This window comes from Rattus rattus, chromosome 10, assembly GCF_011064425.1.
Source record: "Rattus rattus isolate New Zealand chromosome 10, Rrattus_CSIRO_v1, whole genome shotgun sequence".
In the NCBI taxonomy this organism is placed as follows: Eukaryota; Metazoa; Chordata; class Mammalia; order Rodentia; family Muridae; genus Rattus; species Rattus rattus.
The window spans coordinates 43,406,181-43,427,172 of record NC_046163.1 but is presented as its reverse complement, the minus strand read 5'-3'; the positions used below and the strand labels follow the sequence as shown (position 1 = coordinate 43,427,172).

Sequence of the window (20,992 nt, the reverse complement as noted above, 5' to 3'; positions counted from 1 at the left end):
CTTGGAGTTTTGGAGATGATGAGATTGTTTCTCCCCCCCCCAAAAAAAAGGATATTTAGGTATTTCTAGGAAATGATGTATGTGAGGACAAAGTAAGTTCGAGTCACATTGAAAGTGAATTACTGACGCACTAAGGATGACCTGGGACATGTCCAGTGGGAGCCATGTGTGGAGTGCTAGGCACTTTGCATATCTTACAGCTAGGAGCTGATGAAACTCTGTAAAGCACTGTTCTGCTTTTCGGATGAGTGACTTAAGGCTTAGTGAGGGTGAGTAAGCTGTCTCAAGTTACAAAAACACCAAGTGGCAGAGCATGGTTTGAACTTGGGTCTTGTATGCCAATGTGGTTTCTGAGACAGCCTCTAAGGCTTATCTAACGATTGTTTCCCGGATGGTGGGATGGTCTCTGCTAAGAATTGAAAAGTGGGTCTGGGGAGATGGTTCAACTGCCACGAGTACCTAAGTTTGATTCCCCAGAATTCGTGTTTTTGTGTGTTTGTTCTTGTTTCGTTTTTTGTTTTTCTAAAAAGTTAGACATGGTAGCCCATGTTTGTAAAAACAGTTCCAGGGATGGAGGTGGGGTGGACGAGGCTTGAGAGATGGCTCAGCGGTTAAGAGAATTGACTGTTCTTACGGAGGTCCTGAGTTTGGTCCTGAGTTTGTGGAGAGCTCTTGGTGCTGTTCATAGAAATTTTGGCTCAAGGAAGAAGGCTCAGATAAGAACATTCACATTTGGGCTAATGCAAGGATCAAGGTAAACACAGCCAAGGAATGTGTGGCTTCCCTTTTGTCTTAATAATCCTATTAAGCCCCCAGACCCAGGGACTCTGGGGACCTTACTGCTTTGTTTGATTGCTACCTGGTATGGTCTCTTTGATTTTTACCTTGCTTGATCACTTTGTCTTTGATCTGAGCACTGACCATGTTCTTTAAATGTATCTAGATTGATATAAAAGCAGACTGAGAAAACGTAAAGCTGCTTCAGCCTCAGAACTGGCTAGAGTCATGTTAAATGTTGTCTGATTGTCTTTTTTTTCTTCTTAATTCTCATTCCTGCCCTGGATAACCTGTTGACTGACTGAGCTGGCTTGGTCATGAGTTCAATTCCCAGCAACCACACGATGGCTCACAGTAATCTGTATTGGGATCTGATGCCCTCTTCTGGTGTGTCTAAAGACAGCAACAGTATATTCACATAAATAAATAAATAAATAAATAAATAAATAAATAAATAAATCTAAACAGACAAACAGCTTCAGGGAAGTAGACATAGGTGTGTCCTTGGGCTCCCTTGACAGTTACTATATATATCCAAGTTGGCAAATCCTATGCCAGTACTTCATTTAAAGGTGGACAAGGAAGGGCATCAAAGGTTGTTTTCATGGCTAATATCTTTATGCTGCTTCTTCATAGTTACATTTATCTTGCTGCCATGGTATGTCTTTACTGTGCTGTTGTTCCAGGGATGTGCAAGTTAATCTCCCAATTATAAACCACAAGAAACAGCATAAGGCAAGCCTGTAGGCATCCTGCAGACACACGAGGGATGGTGGTAATTTGGAGACCTCAGCAGCAGACCTTTTCCATCTGAGATCTCAGGAGCCCTCTCTCCAAGTCTCCACACTCTTACTCACCAATATTATCCATCACGACAGTCACAGATTCACCACTCATGGGGAACAGGGTCAAGGTGTCCTCGTGCCTCCTGCCATAGATGAACGAATGCCCAGTGAAGTGGACGGTCAGAATGTCATCATGAGTTCCCACACTGCAGAAGTGCCACTGTACGGCATCATCAAAACAGAATCCTAGGGTGGATATGCTCTCAGGCACGTACCCATTGATAGCTGAAAGAGGAAAAGCTGTCAAATGCCAGGTCAGCCCAACAAGAGGACCCATGTCTAATTATCCCCAGGTCCCTACATCTAGTTGGCTACATCAGAATGGTGATTATTAAAGATAAGCTTTATGAGGTCTAATAATGCGTGAGTAGGTCATAGGCCACATTCAGCTCTGCAAGTGATGGCTGATGCTCCTGAGTTAGCCGAATGAGAAAAGTCAGGATAGAGACAGAGCCTTTCACGCAGGTCGATTTAGTCACTCACCCACCAAGCAAATATAAAATGCTACTTTGTGATGTGCCATAAATATATTCTCACAATTGATTTAAATTGTCCAAGATGCATCTGCTGGGAAGACAGGTCTATGTACGAGAACTCTATCTTCTTGACATAGTAGTTATGAGTAAAATGAATGTCACAAAAAGAAGCTCACAGCACATTGTCATTGAGACTTATTGTCTGTAACTCACGGTGGACCTAACAGTTTCCATTCATGTATTGAGTTCATATATTTTAATTTTCTCTAAAGGAAGATCAATTTAGGTAACATTTTAATGTGCTTAGGTAGTGAGTGTGGTGATCCAATTAAGATATGATTTATTTGAGGGCCCAATCTATACACACAGGTCATCACCGTGACCACAATTCTAATATGATGCTTGGTACAAAAACAAAGATTCTATGAGACTCTGTACCAAATACTGGTAGAGTTGCTGAAGGTGTGTGTGACTCGTTTCCACATCACCCCAGATGCTTTTTTTAATGGTCTAATGTGATGGACTGGCTACAAGTGGCTACTAAGATGTAGGTGGACTTCACTGACATGAGCTTTAAGGATCAAGTAAATAAAATCAAAAATTACTGCAAAAATCAGTAATAAAACAAACCTCATTTTCTATTATATTTAAAAATTATAATTTCTCTACAGAGTAGACCCTGTCTCAAACAACAGCAACAGAAAGGCAGTAACCAGAATATACTGAGCTGAGTAAAACATTATTCTAATTAATTTTATCTATTTAGTTTTCAACTTCTCAGAAAACTTTATGTGAGTGACTCACATGTGATTTTTGTTGGGCAGTCCTGGCCCAGAGCTATCACAGATCCATTGCTGAAAGGAAATTATGTGAAGAAAACTGAATGCCAGTCAGTCCTGGAGCTCCGTGCCCAGACCCTGGGAGAGCCACCCACCTGGAGGGGATTGTCTGTCAGAAAACACCATGGAGGAGGCTCTTTACGTTGAGGGACAGTGGGGAGGGCGCTAGCTGTGGGGAGATTTGCTTGCAGACCCCACAGTAAAATTCACCTCAGACTTCTCATGACAATGAACTTTGGAATCACAGCAAGTGTCAGAACTGTGGCTCAGAGAGATTGCCCTCTGCTCTCAACTCCTCCTGACTCACTTTCCCTTCGACCTCCACACACGCTGCCTTTCTTCTGGACTCCCAGAGTCACTTTGCTTGACTTCACAAAGCAGCATTCTCTAAAAACATCTCATTTCTGTCCTGGTGTCAACTACAGAGTATTCATTATGAACGTTGCTAAAATCCTCAGGTTCCACTGACCAAAGCCCCCAGTGCCTTCCCCCAAGGCTTCCTCACTGCCTAAAGCATGTACAGTTAAACGCACATACACACACCACGCAATCACACCCACCCACCCACCCACCAGGCATATACATCACACACACCACACCAAAACACACATACATACCACATACAAACACACCATATACACACCACAAACAACCACATGCATACATGCCACATACAACATACATACTACCCCACATACTACTCACATAATCACACATACCACAATCACACCACATACACATATCACACACCACAGATGACCACTTACACAATCACACACACGCACCACAATCATACACACATAATCATACCACACACACATATCACACACCACAGACAACTACACACACAATCACACACAAATAACCATACTACAACATACACAATCTCACACACACACACATCACAATCATACACATATAATCATACCACATACACACACACACATATCACACACCACAGACAACTACACACAATCACACACAAATAACCATACTACAACATACACAATCTCACACACACACACACATCACAATCATACACATATAATCATACCACACACACACACATACACACACACATCACACACCACAAACTACACACACAATCACACCCATACACATAACCATACTACACACATACACATATCACACACCACATCATATACCACTACCCCACCCCCTCCCAACGCACTTTGGAAGCAGGACGCCATCCTGACTTATAGGATCACCAGGCTTTGAGCCTTTTCCTAACAGACTATATGCTTTGGCTGCCATCTTGTCTGGTCAACAAGTCCTTGAGCTGTGAGCGAGGAGAGGAGAGGGTGACTAGAGAGGATTACGCCCATCATCACATTTTTGCCTCTGGGTACAGACACACTGCGACCGCCAGGGTGGAAAAGATGGATGGAAACAGGGGTCTGACTTACTGTTCATGATGTTTGATTCATAAAACTTGGGGTCATCACGCTTCACCTCATCGGGATTCTCACAAAACTTGTTGATGTTGTCCTCGATGTACCAGCTCTTGTTCTCATCAAACATAGCAAACACGACCTCCTGCTCCATGTCTGCCACCCTCTGCAGGGGAAAGGGCAGTGATCACAGCTCCGGTTGGCTGCCTATTTCCCCATGGTCGTGGGGTCCGGAGAAGCCACGCGTCAGGCACCTATGAGCCCATTATTTACCAAACACTTATCAAAGATAAAGCTAATATATGAACACAAACAGAGGGAGTCAGAGAATTCGGTCAAAAATACCCAGGGGAAAATTCTGGCCAGTACAGCACCGGCAAGTCAGTGTGTGTGTGTGATCCAAAACTTTTCAGAGTGAATGGCGGGCTGTGTTCTAAATGGGCGGGCAGAAAGGATGGCCAGGCAGAAGGCTGCCGCAGGACAGCCCACGCCCTTCCTTCCCTGGGTTGTTCCCTACTTCCATAAATCAGGACATCTGCCTATTTTGCATGCCTTTGGATAAGGCTTCGTCCACTATTCCTTGGCCTAATGAGTGAACCTAACCGGGAATAAAAGGAGACTTCATTGTCAATGAAGATAAACTCAGGCTGCTGCTGATGTAGTTCAGTTGCTGAAGTATTTGCTTGGCATGCATAAAGCCCTGGGTTCGATCCCCAGTACCACAGTAAACCAGGTATGGTAGCGTTTGTCTTTAATCCTGGGACTCAGGAGGCACCCAAGTTCAAGGTTATCCTCCACTAAAAAACCAGTTTGAGGCCTGCCTGAATTAACAAGAGAAATCTGTCTCGGGACATAAACAAAAGCAAACCAGCAAACACCACCAACAAAAAATAAAAAAAAATAAAACAAGGGGGTGGGGCTCAAGTGGTTAAGAGCCCTGGCATATCTCCCAGAGCACCAGGGGTTCAATTCCCGTCTCCCACGTGCCAGCTCACAGCCATCTATAACCATAGTTACAGGGGACCTAACTAACACCTTCTTCTGTTCTCTGTGGGCACCAGGTATACACACTGTATGCAGGCATACATGCAGGCAAGACACCCATACACATAAAATAAAACAAACCTAAAGTCTAAAAAGAAAAGAAAAGGAAGGAAAGAAAATCTTTAAAAAGTCCAAGGCTATCCTGGGCTATAATAGTGAGTGTGAGGTCATGTCTCAAAATAAAAACGGACTCAGGGGTTGGGGATTTAGCTCAGTGGTAGAGCGCTTGCCTAGGAAGCGCAAGGCCCTGGGTTCGGTCCCCAGCTCCGAAAAAAAGAACCAAAAAAAAAAAGTCTAAAAAAAAAACGGACTCAGACATCTAGTCTCTTTGATCACATTCTTTGCTATAACTAAGTTCTATCACAGAAGGACTTTTGGCAGGCTCAAACTTCACTAAAACTATGGCTGCAAAGGTCCTAGCTCTCGGGGGCTCTCTTCTGTCTCTGCTGCTTGTCCCAGAAAACAGCAGAGATTGGTACCGAGTCACACTGAGCTCCTAAGCCACTCTGCAAACACATTTCTAGGCAGGATAGTGTTGCCTACTTAACCAGAGGAAGGGATTAAAGGAGTCCAGATGGCTTCTTCATCACACAGTCCACAGGTTTGGATCTAAAACACGATCTTGCAGGATGTGCTTTTCTGCAGTCAGAGTCCAGAGGAAAAGAGGCAGAGCAGCAGTGAGAGAATACGAGATGATTCTGACGATAAAGATCCCCACGCTGCTGATAAAGAAGACTAATGATTGCCGTATTTTAGAAGGGAAACCCTCCTATCCAGTAGGGAGACCTAATCTGTGCCGGTGAGGAGAAATTCCTCTTTTCTTTCTTTCTTTTCCTTTTTTTTTTGGCTTCTTCCTTCCTTCCTTCCTTCCTTTCTTTCTTTCTTTCTTTCTTTCTTTCTTTCTTTCTTTCTTTCTTTCTTTCTTTCTTTCTTAAAGATTTATTTACTTTATTTATGAGTACACTGTAGCTGTCTTCAGACACACCAGAAGAGGGGATCAGATTCCATTACAGATGGTTGTGAGCCACCATGGGGTTGCCAGGATTTGAACTCAAGGCCTCTGGAAGGGCAATCAGTACTCTTAACAGCCCGAGAGCCTTCTCTCTCTCTCTCTCTCTCTCTCTCTCTCTCTCTCTCTCTCTCTCTCTCTCTCTTTTGGTTTCATTATGGATAAATACCTGTATGCCTCTCTGGTCCAGGGACCTGCTCTTACAAATTAGAAGCAGCCCTATCAGTCCAGAGGCAATGTCCCTTGTAACATCCACATCACTGTAGTATGGCCTTGTTAAGCACTGGGCGTCATTTTCCGTGGGTTCGTCAAACTCTAGAATGTTCCATTTGTAAGTGAAGGTTTCCCCTGGTTGAACTGGTTTGATCATGGTGTGACTGCCTGGAAGAAAATATACGCTATTAATTTTTAGAAAAATTATTTCATCATAATAAATATCTCCTTTAGCTTTTATCTAGCGTGATTAATATGAAGAAAGAAATATTCTTCTTGCATTAAACTCTTGACAACAGATAGCATGTAGCTGTTCAATGTTTCTCCGCTAGATGTCGCCAATGACACTCGGAAAGGAGGGACACCCCTTCCATATTACTGACCGCATTTGTCATAACCACTGAGCAAATCGGACACGAGGAAACTCTGGAAGCCTCTCGGAGATCGGGAGTCTCCAAGAAGTGAAAGGTTCCCACCTGAGGTGGAGGAAGAATTGACTCCATCTTCGTAAGGAGAGAAGGTCACCCCATGCGGGTAAATGCTGTACGGTCGGCTGGCCATGTTTTTGAACACGATCTACAAAGTTAAGTCATTGTTATTATTTCTGTGTTGAAGGTCTCTCGTGAGAACTATCTCAGACAAGAAGAGGGCAGCATCTTGTGTGTGCGTGTATGGGCAGATGTGCACACACGGATGTGCAGGCAAGCAGTGGGAAAATCAGTTCCGTTTACCCCCTTGTTACCCCTCATAGCACCTCACCCTCTCCCAACTGGTCTCCACATCCTTCCCCTATTCTTCCAGATTGCACCACATCTCTGCACGTCTCCTCTATGCCTTTTCTCCTCTAGACCACGATGCTTTCCTGCTTGCCAGACTCCCTGAGATCATTGCTAGTGAGGTTAACTTCCTGAATGGCCCCAGTAGCCAGACCCCAAGTTCTAGAGAGAAGATGCTTACACTGAAATCCAATGCACCCCAGTAGAGGCAAAAATGAGGGATGGATCATAGGGAAGGAAGACTTTGTTTACGTTCAGGTGAACAAAATGGGATTTGTCTAGGGCATGAGTTTCATAGACGGCCTAATTTGTCTGTTAATCTCCAACGGACAACCTTAACCTTATCTTCTTCTCAGTTTGCTGCCAAAGCCTTTGAATCATCCCCAATCGTGAAGGCCCTACATCCCAGGGCCTGGCTAATCATTGCAAACTTCAATTGTCTGTGTCCCTACCCAGCTCTGTGTGTGATGTGATATAATGTTCAAGGTAATTATTTGAAGAAAACTTCAGGCTTTAAAGCAATTGTTGTTACACTGTGTGTGTGTGTGTGTGTGTGTGTGTGTGTGTGTGTGTGTGTGTGTGTGTGTGTGTGTTCAGAAGACAACCTGTGGGAGTTGATTCTCTCTTCCCACCATAGGCCCTGGGTAAGAGCTCAGGTTTGGCATCACGTGGTTTTATGCACTGAGTCATCTTGCCAGCCAGAGGGTCTTGTACAAGTATGAAAGCGGTTGTAACCGGAGACCAGTCATTAGAGCCACACCCTTAGACTGTAGTGAAGAATTATTTTTTCCTCCGTTGTGCTCACTCAGATGTTCACAATGGTAACGAGCAATGTCGTTGTCAAAGCCACTCAAGCCTTCTGTATTGCGACAGTTGTGAGGCTTTTGTCAAGCACACTGACTTGAAAACTCAGGGCAAGAAAGTTCTCCCGTCTCTCTACCCGAAGGGAGCTGTGCTGCATTCAGTGGTGTGTACATCTTGCCCAGGCATCTTTACTCTGCTATAAGAGGTAGGATAAACTTTGCAGACAACCTTGGGATTGTCTGCGTGTGTTTCATTACGCTTATTTGTGGCCTCGTGCGCTTAGTTTCCGTAGAATATTCTTCACTCCTCTAATGACACTGACTTTGTTTTATTCCCTCTATTCTTTTCTACTTTGATTATCTATCCCACATCCTTTGCATTATTAAGTAGGATACAAATACTAAATAAAACTGAAAGCTATGTTTGACTTTAAAATAATATGACTACACTTAAATATATTAAAACTGCCAGTCCCTTGATCTGTCTTTCCCTGTTTAATTCTTCCCTCTGCCATGTTTCTGTTACTTACCTTGAGTGTGTCCCTGACCTGGGCTTTAATAATAGGGCCCAAAATCCCGCTTTGTCTGCTACTTTGATTCTCAATGCGTTTGGTGAAGGTCTCATCTTTATATTCCCTGTAAATGACTTTCTTGTAATGTTTTCCAATTTGGTTTGAGAAGTTATCCAAATGCAGAGACTTGTATAGTCTTAAAGTGAAAGGAAACAAAAGTTAGAATACTTTAAGCAGCAAAACCCTTGGGCACGCAAATGCTGCTTTGGGGTCAGCTAAAATGCTACTTCTGAGAAGACTCAGTGTACTCTGCATCCCGATGCCCTCTGTGTAGCCATCGTAAGTCATCCCCTCTGCTATTGGACAAGCAATACATAACTGATGAGAAGCAGCTACTGGGACAGAGCACTCTGTACCCTCATTTACTTATTTATTTATTTTATGGGATTAATAGTATTCCATTGCATGGATATGCTATAACTCGATAGATACTCTTCCAACTGAAGGACCTTCGGAGTTAACTCTAATCTTTTATCCCTAGCAACATGGCACCAGCGAGCACCTTTTTCAGACAGTCTCCTGAGCTGTGGACAAGAATACTTTTATATCATTCAATTCCAAGAGCACGGTGCCTGGGGCTTACCATTCTTGCACATTTTGTCAAGCTATCCCAGAGAATGGCTTTAGCAGCACACTGGGTCTCCAGGATGTGTGATAGGTTTCGCTCTCTACAGCCTCAACAGCAGATGGTGGGATATAAACCTGCCCATCTGACAGGTACAGAATAGCATTCCAGGGAAAAGTTCACTCTCATTTTCCTTACTAGGAATGGCATATGGAGAACTACTAGAGCTTGCGATTTTCTGGCACCTTCCCTTAGATACAAGAACACAAGAATAGCACCTAGCTTGTAGAACTGATGCGACAGCCTTAGCAAACACCTACTACAAGGGTTAACAGTAGCTAGCATTCTACTGCCATTGTTCCCGTTACTATCATCAGGCCACATTCCCATGGGACTTAGTGGATAAGAATGCCTGGTTGGAAACCGATGCACACATCCCTTGAGAGCAGGCCGCCCATGACATCATAATTCAGACCCACACACTGAGGACCCCATGGGCCATGTTTTTGACCTTTTCGTGGTGGTCTGAACCCCAGCTCACTTGTCCATGTTTGCGGGTATCACAGGTGCGTAGTTCCAAATGACTTCCTCTGCGGCGATGAAGTACTCCCACCTCTTCATGTGCCGCCGCTGCTCTCGGGTGAGCGTCTTGGAGCTCCTGGTTTTCTTTGGGCAGTTTTTAATGTCAATATAAGCCTGCATCCCAGCTGGATTAGAATACAAAGACAGTAGTAGAATTCCAGAGAAACAATTATTCATCCGAATGTGTGTTAAAAAATCAATTCACAGAAACAAATGACAGCAGCAAGAACAATGCTCAGACCGTCTTCAGCTGTTCTTGGAAGGAAGCAAGAGGAGAGAGGAGGAGAGGAGAGGGTCAGAGGGAAAGGTTGATGAGGCTCTCTGTGTTTCTTATGCAGCAGGAACAAGCTTGAAACCCTGGGCAGAGGGCTGGGGTATTGCTCTGTGGTGAAGTGGACTCAGCGTATAGATGGCTTTCAGTTTGATCCTTAGCACAGCTCTCCTCTCCTCTCCTCTCTCTCCTCTCTCTCCTCTCCTCTCCTCTCCTCTCCTCTCCCCTCCCCTCCCCTCCCCTCCCCTCTCCTCTCCCTCCTCTCCCTTCCCCTTCCTCTCCCTCCCCTCCCTTCCCCCTACAAAATAAATACATATAAAACAAGAAATCACTTTAATTCTTTTTCCTGTTACTCATTCCTTTGTTAAATGAAGACCATCAAAGGGTATACTTAGTGCGATTGTTAAATAATAATTCATAATAACAATTGACCTTAATTTTAGTTTTATTTCTATTAGTAACTACATGAGAGCAATAGCTTATCTGGGTCATCATTTCATCATACTTAGTTTTATTTCTATTATTATCTACACAAGAGTGATAGTTTACTTGCGGTCATGACTTCATTGTCGTTTCGATTGCTCAGAATGAAAAAGAAATGTTCTCACACAGTGTTTATTCATTTCTCAAGAGCCTACATACCTGGTTGTGATAAATGGTTTCCTATGGTAACAGATTTGCTTCTCTAGCAACATGAATGTTCCTCTCAATAGTCTAAAAGCAAAAATGTGTAATATGACAGATGTTTCATATCTATGGTTCCACATGACTACTGCTGGGTACTTCATCCCCACCCCCCAGAATTCACTGATGTTCTCTGGAGTCATTTCTAGCTAGTGTGATGGCTAATGACTTTAATTCCCACATTGGGGAGGCTGAGACTGGAGAGTTGCCATGATTTCAAAGGCAGCTAAGAACTTATGGTAAGTTTTAGGAACGCTTGCATTATAGCGTAAGACTCTATGTCAACAAAACAGACCACATGTCATTTGCGGTCCATTCAACACACACTGATTGGGTTCTTTTCTGTGCTGGAATATGGTGTCCACCTCATTGCACCAGAGTACATTATCATCTTTGGTCTGGTCAGTCTTGGTAGCTCTGTACCTCTATAAATGTGTGGTTATTTCCCTTCACCTGTCCTAGTTTCTAGGTCCTTTCCTTTGCCTACATATAAAAAAAAATCCAAAAACGCATTCACATAAACATTAATTTTCTTCCTCCTTTGTGGAAGTGGAGACCTCTTAAGCTTTTGCTTTATATTAAAAGGTCTTTTCAATCCTGCAATCCTTCAACCCCAGTTAGTGGGTTTTAAGTCTAAGAGCAAAACGTCTAATGGTGTCTTAGGAACCAGGATGCATGTGTCTAGGTGGGGTTGCCTAAAAGGTTAAAGAGAAGGAACAGGTTAGTAACCTGGGAAGCAATGGTGCTCACTCCACACTGTCGGGAAGTGTCGAGGTTTGGGCTGTGTGTTGTAATGCTACATACCAGCTCTGGTTGCCCAAGGGACAAGGAGATCCTCACCACGGGATGCTATGTAACCTTGCACAGTATTTAAAGCTATTGGTCGGATAAAGATGCCCACAGTCTGCAGCTGGGCAGAAGAGAGGTCGGCAGGAATTTGGTTGCCAGGCTTGGAGTCTGGGGCAGAGAGCACGAGGAGGAGAGCAGGGGGATGAAGAGGGAGGAGAAGACGCCATGGGATAGATGAAATATGAGAACATGACCACGTGGGCTGGCCAGTTGGAGTGAGAGCGGTCCGGGCAGAACATGGCAAGTCAAATCTCAGAGTTATTGACAGGGAAGTAGACAAAATAGCTTAGAGCGTTGACATCAGCCCAGCTCTAGTGCTATTAAGGCTTATTATAACTATAAAGGCTTTGTGTCTTCTACCTGGGAATTAAATGATCCAAGGTGGAGTAGAACCACCCCCTTCCCCAATTAATTTTAGCCCCAATAAGACAGGTTTCTTGCCTTGATAATGCTTTGGGATGAGAGAAGAAACAATCCATTTTCCTTCTGGACTCATAGTCATGTTGGCAGTTGTAGACGTCGCACTGACCAGAGTGACGGTGGACACTTTATGTTGGTTCTGCTCTAGGACTTGGCCGTTGAAGTGAATAGAAAACAATTCTGGTCCCGAGCTCATCCCAATCAGATGCCAGCTGACATGATCGTAGGCACAGACTGTTACATCTGAGGGAGAGACAACACCCAAACACAGAGATGAGAAGCAGGGAATCACCACTCACGTACCAAGTAGCAGCACAAAGCGGGAGTAGAGGTTAGAATGGGGGCCATTCCTTCAGAGCTGCAGGGACAGCTAAGGGACAACGGCTATGGGGCAGCTAAGTATGTGATGAACCGTCCTGGTTTGTGCAGGATCGAGAGGTCTGCCAGGACACAGGGCTCCCAGTGTACGAAGTGATAAAATCTTGGACAAAATGGAGTGACTATTCACATCCATCTGGCCTTACTTGGAAGAAGTCCCCAGTACCTCCAACAGGCCTGAGTGTCAGGATCTAATCCTCTTCTGCAAATAGAGGTCAAGCTCTGTCAAAGTAGAAGAAAGTGTGAAGATTGCTGAAGAAATTTCTATTGCGTCTTTACCCTCTTTTAAATTATGTTAGTAACCATGCATTACTTGGTTGCTACTGGTGTCCTCACTAAGACTGAGACACTGCGAGCCTTTTGTGCACAGATCACTAACAACTGAGGAAGAAAACCAAGTAGAAAGCCCAGTTTTGCTTTCTTGGTTGCCACAGTGATTGAGAAAAAGCTTATTTGCTCTGGGAGAGAGTCCAGTCTTGGATCCTATGCAGATCTATATTCACTGGATAAGAGAGGATGGTATGGGATTTAGTTTCTTATTCTTGGAGGCACTTGTCCTTTCTGAAAGCCTTGCAAACAGGAAGCTGGGAGGTAACAAGAAGGTATGCATACCTGTGGGTGCATTTATCCCATTCAGAAACAGCCCACACGGTATTGTCATGCCTACTCAGTGCATGTTACTCTAGAAGACTGGGGGCCTTACCGGCATTAAGTATTATATCTACTAATAATTTTCCCCCTTCTCTTGCTCTTTTGCACTTATTTGAAGGTACTCTTTCTTTTCAAGTACAAATTTATAATCTTTATTTCCCAATCAAGTTGTTTCTATTCTTTGCACACACAGTCCACTAGTTCAGCTTTTATGTATTTACATGGATTATCGTCCGTGTCAGGATACAGACAGAGGGATTGTTGATTCCATTTCTGGGAACAGCATATTGAGACTCCTGGTTGGTCAGGACCACCCAGAGGCAGGGAAGGGAATGAGCTATGGATTCAGATCTTCCAAGGTCGGTTAGTGCAGTCTCATGTTTGCATGAGCCTAGTTTTGAAACCCAACCAATACTCAGAGCTGCATGAGCCCATCAGAAGATGGCGCCAAATGAAAAACAATAAAAATTTAGAGCAATATTAGACCCCGACTCTTGACAATGATGGTTTTTCTGTAAGAGAAGCCATTTGATATTGATACATGACGAAGTTTAGAATTTTTGCTTTTGTTTACAATTATTTATTTATTTTGTGTATGGGCATGGGCACAAATGCCATGATTCGTGTGTGTAGGTCAGAGGACAACCTGTGAAAGTTGGTTTTCTCTTTCCACCATGAGGATCTTAGAGATCCAACTCGGATCATCGGACATGGAGAAAAGCACTCGCACCTGGTACACTATCTCACCAGCCCGAGGAACTTTTAATAGAGAAATATTGTCATTTTTTCCTAAACTGAACATAAATAAATACCATCTATTAATTATGGTATATATCTATACATATATTATGGGATATATCTGTATCTGTGTTTATACACACAAAAAATATACACTTACATATTAAGGAACCAATTCTTAGCTCTTTATATTGTATCTGGTGATTGTAAATTTGAAATTTGAAATGTTAATCTGGAATAGAAGTCAAGATTAGAATCTCCCATAGAGAAATAAACAGTTTCCCAATCACCAGGAGAACAAAAAAAGAGTAAATCTAGGCTTTCCTCCTTTAGGGATATACTGTTAAGTGGATATTTGCCCCAAAGCTAGAATTACCCAAGATACAATCCACAGACCACATGAAGCTAAAGAAGAAGGACGACCAAAGTGCAGATGCTTCAGTCCTTCTTAGAAGGGGAAACAAAAATATTCATAGGAGGAGATATGGAGCAGAGACTAAACGAATGGCCATTCAGAGCCTGCCCCACCTGGGGATCCAGCCCACATACATACAGCTACCAAACTCAGTCACTATTGGGGATGCCAAGAGGTGCATGCTGACAGGAGACTGATATAGCTTTCTCCTGAGAGGTTCTGCCAAAGTATGACTCTCACAGCCAACCATTGAACTGAGAACCTGGTCCCCATTGAAGGAGTTAGAGAAAAGATTGAAGGAGCTGAAAGGGTTAGCAACCCCATAAGAACAACAATACCAACCAACCAGAGCTCTCAGGGACTAAACCACCATCCAAAGACTACACATGGAGAGACCCCATGACTCCAACTGTATGTGTAGTAAAGGATGGCCTTGTTGGGCACCAATGGGAGGAGAAGCCCTTGGTCCTGCCAAGGCTGGGCCCCCAGTGTAGGGGAATGTCAGGGCAGGGAGGCAGTAAGGGGTGGGCGGATGGGTGGGTGAACACCCTCAAAAAAGAAGGGGAGGATGGGATGGGGGTTTATGGGTGGGAAGCCGGGAAAGAGGATAACATTTGAAATGTAAATAAATTTTAAAAATCCAATTAAAAAGACATTAAAAATTGCACCCATTAAAGAAAGGAGATAAACTGTAACCATAGCAATCTCCCATACCACTTTTCTCTGTCTTTCTATTAGGACTGGAGGCTTCATTCTAAGTCAGTTCTAGTAGAAAGACAGAGAAGAAGTGGTATAGGTGTTTGCTATGGTTACAATGTCTCCTCAAAGGCTCTGTGTGATGAATTTCAGGTGGCAGAACCTAGAACCATAGAGCCTAGTGGAAGGTGGTTAGGTCACTGGAAGGGATTAATATAGTTAGTTCTCATGGGATCTTGGTTAATTCTCACAAGAGCAAGTTATCAAAAGTTATTATAATGCAAGCCCCAGCCCTGTTCTTAGCCTTTTTTTTTTTTTTTGGTTCTTTTTTCGGAGCTGGGGACCAAACCCAGGGCCTTGCGCTTCCTAGGCAAGCGCTCTACCACTGAGCTAAATCCCCAACCCCGTTCTTAGCCTTTTCTACATGTAGCCGTTTCCCTTTTTGCTTCATTCCCCTACTGTGATACAGACAAGTGGTCCCTCATGGAAGGCTGAGCTGATGAGCTGCCAGTCTAGGTCTTTCTGCTTCTGAAACTGAATTCTTTTAAAATATCTTTTTCTTTATATAATAGGCAGCATTCAATATTTTGTTATAGCAACATAAAATTGACTGGTACAGTGGAAGTCATTCATACACACACACACACACACACACACACACACTTAACAGCAGGTATGATTTTTACTTTCTAATAAAATTCTATGAGAAGACCTTCCACATGCCATTGGATGTTCATCAATAGACTTTTGAACTGCTAATAATACATTTGTACGATGCAGCATACTGTTAGAGAGCAACTCTGTAGATATTGATATGCTCCGAATACTGTACCTAACAAGGCTGCATCAAATAAGGCTCCTTATTACCTCCTGACTTATCTGTTGTACTTCCTGGATAAGACAGAAATGATGATAACATCATGAAAATCACTGAATCATTGCACAAGATTGTGATAATTCACCACTAGGCACTGGGAACCAGTGAACATGGTAGCCTCTACCTTAGAGAAAGAACGGGACCAATGTAGGACAAGTGGGTCACTGCCACTGCTGAGTGGTGCATGGCCCCTGTATTACCTGGCATTGTCCTATTCACAAAGCCGTTGACTGTGTACATGAGGGCTGGTGACTGGCTCCAGCTCTTGCTTTCATCAAATACAGCAAACAGAAGCACGTGTTGCTTGTCAAACATCTTCTGAGTCCCATCCTCCGTCAGGGTGCCTGAGAAAGAAGAGACAGGCTTCTATCCAGTTACAGATCGAAGAGCACTTTTAGCATTCCCATACACCTGAATTTGAGGTTAGAAACAAATAATGTTGGTATAAATTTGAATCATACATTCCCAGCCAGATCTTATTCTTATAACCCCAGTACCCAGGAAGCTGAGTCAGGAGGATCATGAGTTAGAGGATAGCTGGTCTACATAGGGAGTTCAAATCCATTCTGGACTATTAAAAGTTTACCTCAAAAAATCAAAAACTAACATCATCACCAATGGAAAAACCCCATTTCTTCCAGCCTTCTAGACCAGAACACATACCCAGTGTTGAATGAAGCTTCCTCAAGCTGGGACATGAAACTAGAGAAATGGTTCTATCAAGAATCCATATTTATATGAGCAAAAATAGTGATAAAATGAAAATGCCTTTTATAAGATTAACAGTCTTTTCAATGCAATCACATATCTTTTAAATGTCAGGAAATTTAAATATATATTTGCATGATGAATGGGAGGGCTGGGTACCTGATCTGTGTACAGGTATAAATGACATTAAATGACATTATCTCCATGGTACAGTTAGTTGTGGCTCTTTGGTTGTTTTAATGAACGATGGGTTGAGGTCTCTTAGAGTAAGAGGAGGAAGAAAGGAGAATGTCAAATGTGTTTCTTAGAAGCACAGCTAATGGGATTCCTGACTGTTGGGGCACCATCAGAAGGATGAGCCATGGTGAACAATGTCTTGGGGAACTGTGTGAGAGTCTCCAGGGGGTGAAAAGGCAGAGGGCCTTTTACTTCAGGTGTGTTTTGTTCCCTGGATTATCCTTGGACATGATTTTATGTTTCCGGTGACAAACACTTACATTCGATTCATAAAGCATGTTTTTCTTGTTGGATTTCAGAACACAGCTATAGAACCCGATCTGGTCAGTGTGCTCCAAGTCTGCCTATGGCCTTCTGCTTTGCTTGTATCCATTCTCAGAGACAATCTATAGTGTGTGCCAGGCAACTGTGCTTACATTGGTCTGTCCTGAGAAAGTTCTGGAAAAGGGCCGCTCTGTCAATATTTAGTATGGGCTTACAGCATGAATTTACATGTTTTCCTGCACTCAAACGTCCTTCCGTAGATCACTGCTTTGCTTCATTCATGTAAAAACGTACACTGAAACTGAAGTAAACTTGTCTAGAGCATTAGACTGCAGTCCATTCATTCTTCAAAGACCTCAAATCCCTAGTCTCCCAGACACAGATCTGCATAGGATGACAAAAGTCAATGCTCACAAAATCTGTGGGCCACACCTAAACTGTTCAACTCGGTATTAAGAAGCCAAGCTGAGCTGGGGATGGTGACTCACACCTGTGATCCTCCACTAACTAGGGAAGCCAGGGGCGAAATATCACTATGAGTTCAAGGCCCTTTCTACTAAAACAACCAACACCAACCAACCAACCCACCTTCAACCAAATAACCGCAGAAGAGAAAGCTGGAGTTACCTATGCTTATAAACCAAACCACCAACCCAGACTCCAGCTATGTCGGTTGTGCCGGCCACTGTCATTTCCAGGAACTCTCTCAGTTACTAGGGTGTTGTACGCTTCGAAATGAATAGGCCTGGCTTTGAGGTAAACATTACTGGTCATACAAGTATGCAGGCAGGATGTCAAGAACAGACTTGAAGCAAGTTGCCATTGACTGAGATGAAGGGAGGTTTTAGAAGAAATAGGGGGAAGCCAGTACCAAGTGCCACTTTCTCTAAGCCATGATCTGATCTCCACTCCCTGCTGCATCACCTACAGGGAGGTATCGAGGTTCCCACAAGCTTCAGCCCAATATAATCTCCCAACCAGCCCAGCGGCTTTGCTGTAATTGGTTCTGCTGGTATTGGTTTTACCTTCCCTGCAGATGAGCAGAGGCCCAATCAGGCCTGAGTTGAAATCCTGGGTCAGGTTTTCATAGGAGTAGTAGATGTGGGTGAGGCATGGTGGGTCATCAGGTGTGGGCCCGCTGTCCTCACCGATGAACCATTCATAGGTGTATTCCTCTCCAGCAGCCACGGCATCGTCCTTCTTCTCAGCCGGGGACGTGTGGTCCAGGTAAGAAGCCCCTGGAGAAGTGACCGCCACAAAGACATCCAGAGTTTTCCACCACTCTCCAGTGTGGGGAAAGCAAGATGCGCTAGCTCTGTGCAGATCACCTGCCTTTTGCAGCAACTTTTACACTCAGAGGAGTCATACACACTGCACACAACAACCTCTATCCCATATTTACACTCCACAGTGCCCTGAGGAGTAAATGTTATTAGCAAACATTAGTTAAGGCTGACCAAGTTAGTTTCCAGGGTATCAGAAAAACTGTTTATATGTAATCAGAGACTCACATGCATTTCATCAATAGACCACCTCATAATACGAGAATCAGTATGTTTTCTTCAGAGTTCTCCACACGTCATGCTAGTTTACTGTTAGCATCAGATGTGTGTGCTGTTTGCATGTTGTTTTGTTTGGCTCTGAAAAAACTATGTCTTCTTTCCCGAGGCAGTCATCCTCAGTCCTGTTTTTTTGCTTTTGTTTTTAGTCCTTACCACTGGACCTTTCGGGCAATGCCCCACCCCTGCGGTCCCCACATCCAGCTCCTGTATGCAGCCTACTCCTTGGGCACATGAAGCCCGTCTGTCCCAGGGTGAAGATGCCTCGCTTCATTGTGTAAAGACCCATTGACAACCTATGCACACCAGGCACTCCCTCCAGGAGTAGAGGGGCGACGTAGAAACCAGTCTTCCGTTTTGGAAGAAGAACCTAGATTAAAAGGTGTCTGGAGGGTTGAGAGGCGGTAACGATGGAGCAAGCAAGAGCAGGAAGGGGAGAGGTCAGGGTCCTAGGCAATCGACAGGGACCGGCTTCCTCTTTGCCAGAGGCACTCTTCACTCGACAGGTGAAGCTTTCTCTATCATCAGTTGGTGCCAAGGTTCCTCTTTGGGATGAAGTTGCCTTCGTTTAGCACAAGGTGAGACCATCAGAGTATAGGGAAACAATCCTGAAGTGTTTCACATTATGGGCAAAGGGCCAGTGGGAACTATTTTTTCCTGAAGGGATTGCACTTTTGAAAAGAGAAATACTAGGTCTTTCTAGTCTGCTTTCTCCCTTCCTTCCTCCCTTCCTCCCTTCCTCCCTTCCTTTCTCTCTCTCTTTCTTTCTTTCTTTCTTTCTTTCTTTCTTTCCTTCCTTTCTTTCTTCTTTCTCTATCCCTGTCCTCTTCTGCCTCCCACTTTTCATTGCATTTGATTGATATATGATAAGGTTCATCAAATTTAAGTATAATACTTGGTGAGTTTTAACCAATGCGTAGAGTCATTATAACTAGTCAGTGAGTGTAGAGAATGGCTCCTTCGCTCAAAGTATCCTTATGTTACCTGTAATCAATACCCTCTTCTACCCAGGCCCAAGAAATTATTTATCTGCTTTCTTGTACTAAAACTTTGTTTTTTATATAATGTCATATAAATAATATAATACATTATTTTTGGTTTATGTTTGGTAGCTCCTAGTGCTGTGAAACACCCTAAGCCACTTGCTGAGGAACTTGGAGCAGGAACTCAAACAAGGCAGGAACCTGAAGGCAGGGTTTTATGCAGAAAAAAGGGGTGCTGCTTACTGGTTTGCTCTCCTTGGCTTGCTCAGGCTACTTTCTTATAGCAACCATGACTACCAGTCCAGGGATGACACCACCCACAATGGGCTGGGCCTTCTCACATCAATCACCAGTTAAGACAATACCTCACAGGCTATTATCGAAGCTCCCAGAGTTCATAACTGGGTAAGATTGGTGATTATGTTCTTTCCCCAGTAGCATGCATAGAATCTCCCAGTACTATGAAGTCTAACCAGTATGGAAGGAGCTTCCGGGTCAGTACCAGCTTGATTTCCTCACGTCCTATAACTCATGTATATCCTAGCACAACATTTTAAGGATGTCCCTCACTGTCATGTGACTTACACTAACTCCAGAGTGAGAGGTCTGCTAATGTTTATTAATTCTGCTCCTCCCCGTGTATGGGATCTCTTTTTCTGACTACGTTGAATAGTTTTGCTCTATCATTAGTTTTTGATCATGTGGTCATGCTATGCTCTGATGCAGTTTTCTTCCTGTTTCTACTTCTCAGCTTTGTCAATTCCTTCTCTTTTCATTAAATTTTTCATACTGTTTTAAACATATTCTTTCTTCTCCTTCAACTCCTCCCATATCCTATCTACTTCCCTACCCATTCAACTTTATTATCCCTCTCCTTCTCCCTTTCCCTCTCCCTCCCCCTGCCTCTCCCTCTGAAAAAATAACCAGGAAAATGAAAATCAAAACAAACAAACAAAAAACCCTGACTAATAAAAAGAAAAGTCAACAAGACAAAAATAATCAAAACCAAAGAACATACTCTTTCTCTCTGTCTCTGTCTCTGTCTCTGTCTCTGTCTCTCTCTCCCCCCCCCAGAACAACAACAAAAATACTCACCCCAAAACATGGAGCCCATGTTGCATGAACTCACTACTCCTGGGCATGGGGCACGCCTTAGAGTGGAATTCATATACCCAGTGTCACTCTATTGGAGAAAATTAAATTTCTCTTCCCTAGCAGGTACCAATCACAAATAGCTTCCCGATGAAGGGTGAGACCTTGTGTCCATTTCCCCATCTCAGTGCTGGGAATCTGTCTTCTCTGAACTGTGCATTCTCACTCTCTGCACGTCGTGTATTGTGAGTCTCTGC

General features: G+C 43.6%; 1 protein-coding gene across 2 annotated transcripts in view; it reads right to left on the bottom strand.

The window, feature by feature from the left end:
* The window catches only part of F5 (coagulation factor V), a 69,944-nt gene that overhangs the window by 31,625 nt on the left and 17,327 nt on the right, over nucleotides 1-20,992 (bottom strand). For both annotated transcript variants that reach the window (XM_032915613.1, XM_032915612.1), the window contains exons 4-12: nucleotides 18,127-18,339; nucleotides 16,093-16,236; nucleotides 12,159-12,380; nucleotides 9,873-10,038; nucleotides 8,725-8,902; nucleotides 7,092-7,191; nucleotides 6,572-6,783; nucleotides 4,365-4,515; nucleotides 1,635-1,847 (exon numbers count right to left, since the gene is read on the bottom strand). In XM_032915613.1, the coding sequence (XP_032771504.1) occupies nucleotides 1,635-1,847; nucleotides 4,365-4,515; nucleotides 6,572-6,783; nucleotides 7,092-7,191; nucleotides 8,725-8,902; nucleotides 9,873-10,038; nucleotides 12,159-12,380; nucleotides 16,093-16,236; nucleotides 18,127-18,339 (1,599 nt within the window). The remainder of the gene's footprint in view (nucleotides 1-1,634; nucleotides 1,848-4,364; nucleotides 4,516-6,571; nucleotides 6,784-7,091; nucleotides 7,192-8,724; nucleotides 8,903-9,872; nucleotides 10,039-12,158; nucleotides 12,381-16,092; nucleotides 16,237-18,126; nucleotides 18,340-20,992) is intronic.